The 11437-nt window shown below is 37.4% G+C and overlaps 1 protein-coding gene across 1 annotated transcript; it reads left to right on the top strand.

Annotated features, from left to right (window-relative positions):
- Nucleotides 1–1523: 1523 nt before the first annotated feature.
- LOC306714657 (uncharacterized protein) lies at nucleotides 1524–10776 on the top strand. The gene is made up of 21 exons (XM_079184735.1): nucleotides 1524–1610; nucleotides 2005–2108; nucleotides 2223–2258; nucleotides 2416–2682; nucleotides 3235–3498; nucleotides 4209–4523; nucleotides 4689–4952; nucleotides 5792–6088; nucleotides 6254–6517; nucleotides 6718–7023; nucleotides 7523–7783; nucleotides 8282–8545; nucleotides 8804–8923; nucleotides 9062–9077; nucleotides 9179–9252; nucleotides 9403–9453; nucleotides 9555–9608; nucleotides 9714–9776; nucleotides 9932–9988; nucleotides 10348–10413; nucleotides 10545–10776. The coding sequence occupies exons 2-21, from the start codon at nucleotides 2075–2077 to the stop codon at nucleotides 10550–10552; spliced, it is 3081 nt and encodes a 1026-aa protein (XP_079040861.1). The 5' UTR covers nucleotides 1524–1610; nucleotides 2005–2074; the 3' UTR covers nucleotides 10553–10776.
- The last annotated feature ends 661 nt before the right edge of the window (nucleotides 10777–11437 follow it).

Here is an 11437-nt window from a genome sequence, read left to right as displayed (position 1 = left end):
TGGCCGTAACGTACAGGTTTTTCTATAGTACCACAGGAAATGTATCTACCAGTGGGGCCAGAGACTACTGGATGCAGTAAACTCACTATTGATGCGTCCGGACTCATAATGCTACATTGTGAACTACAAATCCGTGTTGAAATCGCTCCTCCACGAATCGCCACCTTAACGTGGTGCAACCCGTGGTGGAGGAGTTTGAGTGTCTCAGTGATCCTGGGAGCTGTGTTGTCTGGGGCAGTAGCCCCTGGTAGGGTCTCCCAAGGCAAACAGGTCTCAGGGGAGAGCCCAGAGCGGTTCAATATAAGCCCAATGATAAGCAGCCCACGGTCTATAATTACAAATTACATCAAATACGATTTCTTGTTTCCAGGAATCAAAAATGCAAAAATATGATTCAATTGTTAATCAAGACAAGGCAAGTGATTATAACTGGAATTATGTCACACAGCACTAGATAATTGAATCCATACTCAAATGAAGTTAGATTAGAAATTCAAATCTAAATATAAGATTATATAATTTACTTAGAAATAGAATATTTTCAGAATCAGAAACACAAGAATGATTTAAGGGGATTGATTTAGATTCCTGTGACTCAGGAATATGTATTTCAGATGCAGCTGAATGTGTCATATCACACTGGAGGTAATAATGAGTCAGTAGTTCAATGAGTCAAAGTCACCTCAGGCAGCTACTACAAACTACCAACAGGTGTCACCAAAAAGTATAATTGTCAAATCTTCTCCACAGTTCTGTCTGTGTGATTACTATTGTATGTTGTGTGTCATTTGTTTATAATATAAACTGAATTATGTTCTCATTACTTTCGTTTCTGAACTAAACTGTGTGGACATCCCCCTCCATCGTCTCCATTTCGTCTCAATGAGGTGTCTGCATTACAGATGTTTTCAAAAGACTATTTCCTCTTTTGTGTTGTAAAAGTTTTGCTGCCAATTTGTGCCTTTTAAAATGATGGTTGCACATAGAGTTGTGTTTATTTGTTTTGCACAAATTCACAAAAAACATGAGCTGAGTTGCAAGTGTTGCTGTGACGCTACTGTTCAGTCGTGATAAAACAGCCATCCCATAATGCCCTACTGTACATCCTCCTGTTGTTGCTGTTGTAACACAGCTGTTAGAGTTAAATGTGGCTTTGATGCTTCCACAAATATGATGCTTATTGTAAAGAGATTAAAATGAGTTACATATTACATTTAAGTCTGACTAAACTTTTCTTTAGCCATCAACAACATATCACATGAGTCCACTGGCACACTGCAGACTTATTCAATGCTAATTTATCTCTATTTAACTCAACTGTATTTGAATTCTCCATGACAAAACCCATAGAGTCCCAGCTACCACTAAACAGAGTCCAGCTAGGAGGGCTTTGACTCTCTTCTCCTCCACTTCCGTTGATCACACTATTTCTGTTTGGCTCTGACACGGTCTCTTCCTGTGGGTGGAGTCGTGACAACTTAAAACCAGAATTTCACCAGAAGGTGAAGACATTCACACTCACAGAACTCTGTGATGTGACAAACTGAAGAACGAACATATTTTCATTTAAAAACTGTCCCATCTTGGTGAGAAAGACCATGGATTACAAAGTGAGTACGACGTCTGCATCTTTAAAACCTTACGCTGTAGACGGGTAGTTTATTAATTCTAGAAGGAAAACCTTTGACTTTATGCAGCTGCCTTCACAGTAACATCAAGAGTTACTGACCCTTTGCTGATGATCATATATGTAGAAAGCTAGTTGAAATATCTCTCCATTATCAGACTATTTAAATTGAATGGTCTTCTGCTTTATAAGCATAAAACATGTGCTGTGTTCAAACCAGTCTGGTTGTTTGAGCTTTGTGTAAAAGGGAAGGAAGCACAGACCGTGTAAACTCAGAAGCAGAAGTTAGAGAAAACCTCAGATCCAATATTTATCTGTTATGCGTCTTCTTTTTCTCTGCATTTCCTGATTTCTCCATATGCTTCATACGTTTCTAGCTTTCTCTTTACACAAAGTAGAAGCATTTCTCAGAAGCAGAGTGACAGAGTGTCAGTGCTGGATGTGAGGATGGGACACACTGGATGTGTGCTGGGGCTTTCCTGTGAGTACTTTGTGTTTAAATCAGAGTTTTCATGAAGAAAACTTTTTAAATGACTGAGGTTAATAGTTTCTGTCTGTTTGATGATGAATGATGAAGTTTCTAACTTTATTTTAGTGCTGAATATTGTCCTCTACTGTGGACACGCTCAAGGTTTTTATACACTTTTCTTTATTTTTATATATTCACACAAGTATATTATCCACCTATTGTCACCCTTTAACATATTATATTTTTGTTCTGTTTAATTAATTTATGATAAATACAAAAACAAGACATTTCAATCTTTGCATCTTGTGTTTGTTTCTAGATGTTTTGCTGTCCATTGAGCCAAACCGGTCCACTTTATTTACTGGAGAGACTGTTACCTTCATATGTGACATGAGGGGAGGAGAAGACACTAAGTGGGATTACTCAATCATGAAGGATGGTTCTACGTTTTTCCACTACAGCTCAGAAAAGAGATTTATATCACAACCTCTAACTACGGGCTACAGTGGTGAATATCAGTGTGTTGCAGCTCACAAGAGATCATCAGATAGAAAAGGAAGTAATAAAGTCTCTCTCACTGTATCAGGTAAGTGATCAAAGTTTTACCATCATGACCAAGTTCACTGAAAATCACTTATTTATTCAGGATTCATGTTGATATGATCAACCTGTTTGACAAAGTGTTAATATAATATAATGCAGTGATAATGTATAAATGTTAACTAGTGTAAGATTCAGAAACCTTAAAGTTTGACCACTGATGCTGTTCAGCAGCTGTAGAACCGTGTAATCCTGAGCTTTGTTTAAAGGACCAATTATCACATAATGTTGATCATTAAATAAAACAAAGAAAGAAGGACAGGCTTCAGCTGTTTACATGAAGACATTTATATAATAATAAGACAAACCATCCAGTATTACTTTCCTCTTGAGATATGAGTCAGTGATTAATTAGTGATAACATTAATGTGTCAAACAGAGTAGGTGAGTGTGGCGCCTCCTTCAGGGGAAACGTCCTCATTACTTAGTGAACCTGTTATTATTTATTACAGGAAGTGACTTTGACTTCTTCTTCTGTCTCCAACTTAATGTTAAATTCTAATAACTTTTCTATTTGGGGCCTGATGATGATGAACAGACGCAAAAAGAGCTGCTGTGACTCTGCAACACGACTGGCCTGAGATTTACTCTGGAGAGAAGATCACTCTCACATGTGAAATAAAGGATGGAGGAGACGCTGAGTGGGAGTATGAATGGGGAACACCCGGCTCATACACACCTCAATATCCAAGAGGCTCCATGATTAGAACATCACACAGTGGAGGCTACTATTGTATGGGCAGACTGAAAGATGGAACCTATTCAACAGGATGGAGTGATACTTTCACGTTAAAAGTATCCAGTAAGTCATCATTTTTATTTTACTGAATGTGAACAGAATATTTTAAATGTTAGTTTAACAGTTAACAGATGAACCTCAGCCTGTCCTCACTGTGTCTCCATTATATACATTCTAGAAACTAGTCAGTGATTAATTAGTGATAACATTAATGTGTCACACAGAGCAGGTGAGTGTGGCGCCTCCTTCAGGGGAAACGTCCTCATTACTTAGTGAACCTGTTATTATTTATTACAGGAAGTGACTTTGACTTCTTCTTCTGTCTCCAACTTAATGTTAAATATTAATTATGTTAAAAACATAAATCACTGATACCTTGTAACATTGTTCATTTATTTAAAGTGATTCACTAAAACAATGAACTAACTGTTACACAGACAAAGATGTGATCTAGAAACTCCTGCTTCCTCCTTGTTTGAAGGAGAATCAGTGACTCTTCACTTTAATCCATGTTAGCTTCATTTAACCAACAACTTTAGTGGTTAATAAGTGTGAAACATCAACATGTTCTGATGATTTCCTTCAGTTCACTAAACATTAATAATATACACAGATTCAGAAGTGATTCATTATCTTCTGAATTGTTTCATCAATAAGTTGTTGCGCCACCAAGAATGCTGAATGAGATTATTTATTTTAATTATTCATCAAACTGGACTAATTCACAGACACAATAATTACCATTGTTATGTTTTTGTTCTACATTAAAACAGGACGACCAAAGGCCAGACTGAGCAAAGACTCTCCTGTAGAGGGCAGAGTGAGACTGACCTGCTCTGTGGGAACATCTTCATCATCATCATCATCTTCATCATCATCATCATCATCATCATCCGGTTGGAACTACTTCTGGTACAGAGGAGAGACATCCTCTGAACCTCTGAACACACCAGATGTTATCGTCCTCTCAACTGAACAAATCAGTGTCACACGAGGAGGAAGAGGAGTCTACCGGTGCAGAGGAGGAAGAGGAGGAAGAGGAGGAAGAGGAGACCCAGTTTACTACACAGAGTTCAGTGATCCAGTCGGTAAATAACTAAATTCTCTAGTTGATATGAAATACAGAATGCAGAAAAAGTATTTGTGAATAAGGATTCAGACTAAAACTAAAAACTTTGTTTTTCTAACTTTTCTATTTGGGGCCTGATGATGATGATGATGATGATGATGATGATGATGATGATGATGAACAGTCGCAAACAGAGCTGTTGTGACTCTGCAACGCGACTGGCCTGAGATTTACTCTGGAGAGACGATCACTCTCACATGTGAAATAGAGGATGGAGGAGACGCTGAGTGGGAGTATGAATGGGGAACACCCAGAGCATACACACCTCAAAACCCAAGAGGCTCCATGATTAGAACATCACGCAGTGGAGACTACTGGTGTAAGGGCAGACTGAAAGATGGAACCTCTTACACAGGATGGAGTGATACTTACACATTAAAAGTATCCGGTAAGTCATCACTTTTATTTTACTGAATGTAAAAGAACATTTTAAATGTTAGTTTGGTTAATATATTTTAAGACGGTGTACCTTCACGTCTGTTTTAAACATTTGAAGACAGAAAAAGGATGCAGGATACAAGCAGTGCATGTAATCCACCAAGGACTCATCATCACGTCTTTATTCTGTGAAATCTCTTTCCAACAGATAAACCTCAGCCTGTCCTCACTGTGTCTCCATTATATACATTCTAGAAACTAGTCAGTGATTAATTAGTGATAACATTAATGTGTCAAACAGAGCAGGTGAGTGTGGCGCCTCCTTCAGGGGAAACGTCCTCATTACTTAGTGAACCTGTTATTATTTATTACAGGAAGTGACTTTGACTTCTTCTTCTGTCTCCAACTTAATGTTAAATTCTAATTATGTTAAAACATAAATCACTGATACCTTGTAACATTGTTCATTTAATTAAAGTGATTCACTAAAACAATGAACTAACTGTTACACAGACAAAGATGTGATCTAGAAACTCCTGCATCCTCCTTGTTTGAAGGAGAATCAGTGACTCTTCACTTGAATCCATGTTAGCTTCATTTAACCAACAACTTTAGTGGTTAATAAGTGTGAAACATCAACATGTTCTGATGATTTCCTTCAGTTCACTAAACATTAATAATATTCACAGATTCAGAAGTGATTCATTATCTTCTGAATTGTTTCATCAATAAGTTGTTGCACCACCAAGAATGCTGAATGAGATTATTTATTTTAATTATTCATCAAACTGGACTAATTCACAGACACAATAATTACCATTGTTATGTTTTTGTTCTACATTAAAACAGGACGACCAAAGGCCAGACTGAGCAAAGACTCTCCTGTAGAGGGCAGAGTGAGACTGACCTGCTCTGTGGGATCATCTTCATCATCATCTTCATCATCATCATCATCATCATCTGGTTGGAAATACTTCTGGTTCAGAGGAGAGACATCCTCTGAACCTCTGAACACACCAGATGTTACCGTCCTCTCAATTGAACAAATCAGTGTCACACGAGGAGGAAGAGGAGTCTACCGGTGCAGAGGAGGAAGAGGAGGAAGAGGAGACCCAGTTTACTACACAGAGTTCAGTGATCCAGTCGGTAAATAACTAAATTCTCTAGTTGATATGAAATACAGAATGCAGAAAAAGTATTTGTGAATAAGGATTCAGACTAAAACTAAAAACTTTGTTTTTCTAACTTTTCTATTTGGGGCCTGATGATGATGATGATGATGATGATGATGATGATGATGATGATGAACAGTCACAAACAGAGCTGTTGTGACTCTGCAACACGACTGGCCTGAGATTTACTCTGGAGAGACGATCACTCTCACATGTGAAATAGAGGATGGAGGAGACGCTGAGTGGGAGTATCGATGGGGAACAACCAGCTCATACACACCTCAAAACCCAAGAGGCTCCATGATTAGAACATCACACAGTGGAGACTACTGGTGTAAGGGCAGACTGAAAGATGGAACCTCTTACACAGATCTGAGTGATGTTTTCACATTAAAAGTATCCGGTAAGTCATCATTTTTATTTTACTGAATGTAAACAGAATATTATAAATGTTAGTTTTGTTAATATATTTTAAGACGGTGTACCTTCACGTCTGTTTTAAAACATTTGAAGACAGAAAAAGGATGCAGGATACAAGCAGTGCATGTAATCCACCAAGGACTCATCATCACGTCTTTATTCTGTGAAATCTCTTTCTAACAGATAAACCTCAGCCTGTCCTCACTGTGTCTCCATTATGGCTGAGTCCTGGAGACTCAGTCACTCTGACCTGCAGTGTTGAACATCCATCTGCAGGATGGAGGTTCTTCTGGTATAAGGCTGTTCCCAAACTGTCTCACCACTACTCCTACATCGCTGAGCTTCTACCTGGTAGCACCAATGGGACTGAACAGGATTCCTACATTGTTCATGGACAGACGCACACAGCAGGATATGCATGCGGAGCTGGAAGAGGAGATCCAGTGTTTTACACTTATAATAGTAAACCTAAGTTCGTCTGGTCTGGAGGTAGGTTTGTTCAGACTTTTCTATTCTTACACAGTGAAATAAATGAAATTATTGTGGTGACATTTTCCCTCAAACAGCATCAGATGAGTTTTCCAAACTTCTCTCTAGATCAGAATAGTGTTGTTGGATCTTGGACTGAATTTCAACATGAGTGAATCTCTTCACCCTCCTTTTCATCTTCACACACAATTTGTTCGCATAAATTAAAAACTTTTGACTTTGGAAATCCCAAATCCAATTTTGTCAGTCTACTATTACATTTTTAACTAATTACTTTGAATGTTTTCAAAGGATAGAAATACATTGTATTTCAGTTGGGAATATGTTTTTGTACAATTGTATTTCATCTCATGATTCATTTTTCTTCTTGATCCTTTGTTTCTATTCACCAACAATTAAAAATATTAAAAACATTATAAACCTACAGGATTATTTTCTTTATGCTCTTTTCAGTCTTTATTTTTTGTGCTTTGTTTGTCCCTCATTCTGTGTTTTTCAGATGTTCATTCAGCAGCGTCTCTCACAGTGAGTCCTGACAGAGTTCAGCACTTCTACAAAGACTCACTGTCACTGAGCTGTGAAGGAAACTCTACTGAGTGGAGAGTGAGCAGGTTTGATGAATCTGGCTCTCTGTCATTCTGTTCTGTCTGGGGAACAATGAATGGATCTACATGCAACATGAACAGTTACTGGCTTAGTGGAGTGTACTGGTGTGAGTCTGAAACACAGTTCAGCAATGCAGCCAACATCACTAAACAGAGTGAGTTTTAATTTTTTGAAATATTTTGTTTTTGAAGTATTTCAACATTCTATTATAAAGTGTTGACATTGTGAAGGTGACTCGTATTAACCAAACTTCTTGTTATAATGAGTTTAACTCAATATCTCTTTTAACAAACGATTCAACAAGCTTAGTTTGTTCCAGTGTCATTTCTCAGTATTATCCAAGAACATGTCTTTGTGGTTCACCTTCATCTTTATGACAACACACATCCTCCATTTATTTAAACCAGGAGTAGCTGTAGAGTTATCTGGCTCCAGCTTGGCTCCTCCAGTCGTTGACCTTTTACACCATTCTGTAGCTCACTGCCACTAAATTGACTTTTTCATCATTGAAATGCCAGCTATTAGTTCAGCTACTGTATGAATCTGTATATTAAATGAAAAACTATAGAATGTCTTCTCATCATTGTACGTCAGCTTGTTCAACCAGCTGATGTTTTTGAGCCAAACTTCCTGTTCTTTGATCTTTTTACAGACGGTGATGTTCTCCTGGTGAGCCCTGTCCGTCCTGTGACTGAGGGACATTCTGTCACTCTTGGCTGCAAGTTGGAGACAGAAAATGTTCTTCATGATGTGGATTTCTATAAAAATGGCAAACTCATCCCAAACCCCACCAGAGGGGAGCTGTTTATCTCTGCTGTTTCAAAGTCAGATGAAGGCTTCTATAAATGTAGAGGAAGAGACTCAACACAAGGTTTGAGGAGTTTGACGTCAGCAGAGAGTTGGTTGTCGGTGAAATGTGAGTATTATTAAAAACTGTTTATTTTTGTAATCTGTGTTACAGTCTGAGGTAGAAAAGTTATAACTGAACTAGAAGTTGGTTTTAAACTATTTGTTTGTGTAAAAACAAAAGTTTTATAAATTTTTATATTCATAAAAATACAAATATGAAAGGTAGACAGTATGTGATCGAGGGCTATTTAAGTGTATTTGAGTGTACGTGTTGTAATACTTGTGTATCTCTTCATGATTTGTGTGTATTTGTATTCATGTGTAGATTCAGAAGATACAGCATCAAGCTCTTCATTTCCCGTGCTGTTGGTTGTTGGTCTGCTTTGTGGAGTTTTACTGATTATTCTCCTGCTGCTGTTTCTGTATCGCTGCAGAAAGTCAACAGGTGAGATCTTTTCCTTCTCATATTAGATTGATTACACTGAAACAAGTCAACGTCACAGATATAAATACATGTACTGTAGTAACAATAGAACAATGTGTAATATAAAGACATGTAACAGCAAATGCCTTTTTCTTACAGATTCAAGCGTCATGAGGTTGGTGCAACACTCTCTTCTCTCACTCTGAACACAACAGCAGTACTTTACATGTTCCTCATTAAATCCTCTGTATTTACTTCATGTGTTGGGCCCACCAGGTCTCAGAGCACCAATCAGAGCCCAGCTACAGACCACGTGACTCAAGACAGAGAAAATGCTTCTCCTCTCCACGGTCAGCTTTAATCCTGATTCATTTAATAATTCATCATTAACTCTAAACCTAACATTTCCATTTCTGTTTCCTGTTTCATAAGATTACAGAATTCATATAATGTGGTTAAAATTATTGATATGAATTGTCTTGATTTTCACTGCTCTGTAGGTGATTCTGTTCTCTATGCATCAGTCAAAGGCTCTGAAGAATCTGAACATGGTACAGTATATACTGTGTTCATCACAGAGCTGTTAGAAATAGATGAGGATTTAATTTAAATGCACAATCTCCTTAATATATAAAAAACATCTTTCTTTCAGATGAATCCAGGCTCACGTATTCTGTGGTTGAGCTTAGAAACATTCCTAAGAAGAGTGAGTGATTTATCTTATGTCGTGAGAACTACATGCAATAGTTTTTGTAGTTCTTAACAAAGGGCCGGATTGACTTGTGCTGCACTCATCTTATCTTTGTCACAGGGAAGAATAAGGAACCAGACGAGAGCGCTGTTTACTCTGATGTGAAGACGGCATCAGCTGCAGGTACAGTCAAGTACAACAGACCTTAAAGTCTTTATTGGGTGCTGTGCTTCCTGCTACAGTGTATGCAGCCATGACATCATCATAAGGGTGTGCATCGTTTCATTTATCTCTATTCATCCATCGATATATAACTGAAAACGTGTCTTTTGTTTTAGACGACAATTTGTTGTATGCCCAAGTTCACCCTCGCACTAAAGATAAGAAAGCTCAAGGTGAGTAAAGTCAACATCCACCTGCAGCTGTTACTGTCCAACAGGCTTGTGTTTGACACAGTGTGATGTGAGTTCTGTGAGCATCCAAAACAAACATCTTTAAAATGTAGATAATGGTAGCTGTTTGTGATTTCCTCTTAGTTTGAACATATTCTTAAATCATTACCGTCAAATCCTTCCTCAACTATCATTATAACTCATTCTGCCTCATGTTGTAATCTATTTTTTCTTGTGTTTTTCTTTTGTACGCTATGTTTACTTTTTGCATTTCTGAGAAAAACATGCATCAGTACATTATTATTTTTAACTGGGGCATTACTGGCAAACATACATATTAAATAAATTATCTTTTCATTCAGGAAAAAAATCCAGATCTGCAGCAGCAGAGGAAACTCTTTATTCTGAAGTCAAACCAGGAGCTCGTGGTAATAATGCAGCGATAATAAAGAGATTTATTTTAGTAGTCAATAGTTCAACAGAGTCAAATGTCATAAAGCACCTTTAAGCAAATTTTAAATAACTGTTACTCTTTCTTCTTTCTTTGGTTCTCTTCCAGATCATTAAAGACATCTGTATGGACTCAACCGGTCAACATGAAGAACAAAATCTATTTAATTAATATCTGCAGCTTTTTTTAATGTAATCATTGTGGGCATCTTTGCTCTCTGAATAACAGACAGTATTTTTTACAGTTAATATATTAGCAAAGAAATAAATGCATCATATAGCTTTAATCTTCTGTATTTTTAAACTTTGGTTGACCTTTAAATGCTTCAATAAACTTTTGTTCCAGCAGCATGCTGTCCGTCTCATAATCTCCTCTCTGTTATTTTGCTGATCCAGTAAAGTCACATTATGTTGACAGAAAGAATGAAGAGTTGAAGAGCAGACGTGACAACAAACGTATCACTTTAAACCTTTAGATAAATTATATCACGATGTCACGGATTGTGAAATAGTTTAATCTGTTAAGATGGTTGTTTGTCTATTGGTGCTTTGCAGACGTGTTTCTCTGGTTGAAGCTGGATTTCACAGATAACGTGTAACACGTCAGCTCTGGTTTATTCTCACGCGATCACATCAGCAGCACATCTTTAAATGTGTGAACAGGAACTCATTCATCTAATGGGCCTAAACACATAGATGGTGCTTTACTTAAATGGAAGCTATAAGCTACTGTAGGACCAGGAAGAAGAAACACATATTGTTCTCCATCTAACACAGGAGTACAAATATAATGGTTGAATAAAATAAACATTAGTTATTATAATCTAATATCAGAGGTTTTTAACTTTGCTGTTTTACAAACTGCTCTACATGAATATGTGATGTGTGCTCAGATGAACCATCTCAACAGAAGATCAGCTGAAGAATGAGAAAGAAGGCAAAGCCTCAAACAGCACCGTAACAACTGCAGGAGTTAAACGTGTGTGTGTGTGTGTGTGTGTG

This window comes from Pholis gunnellus (genome assembly GCF_910591455.1).
Source record: "Pholis gunnellus genome assembly, chromosome: 23".
Classification (NCBI taxonomy): Eukaryota; Metazoa; Chordata; class Actinopteri; order Perciformes; family Pholidae; genus Pholis; species Pholis gunnellus.
Note: the sequence above shows the minus strand (reverse complement) of the source record. Positions and strands in the feature narration are given on the sequence as shown.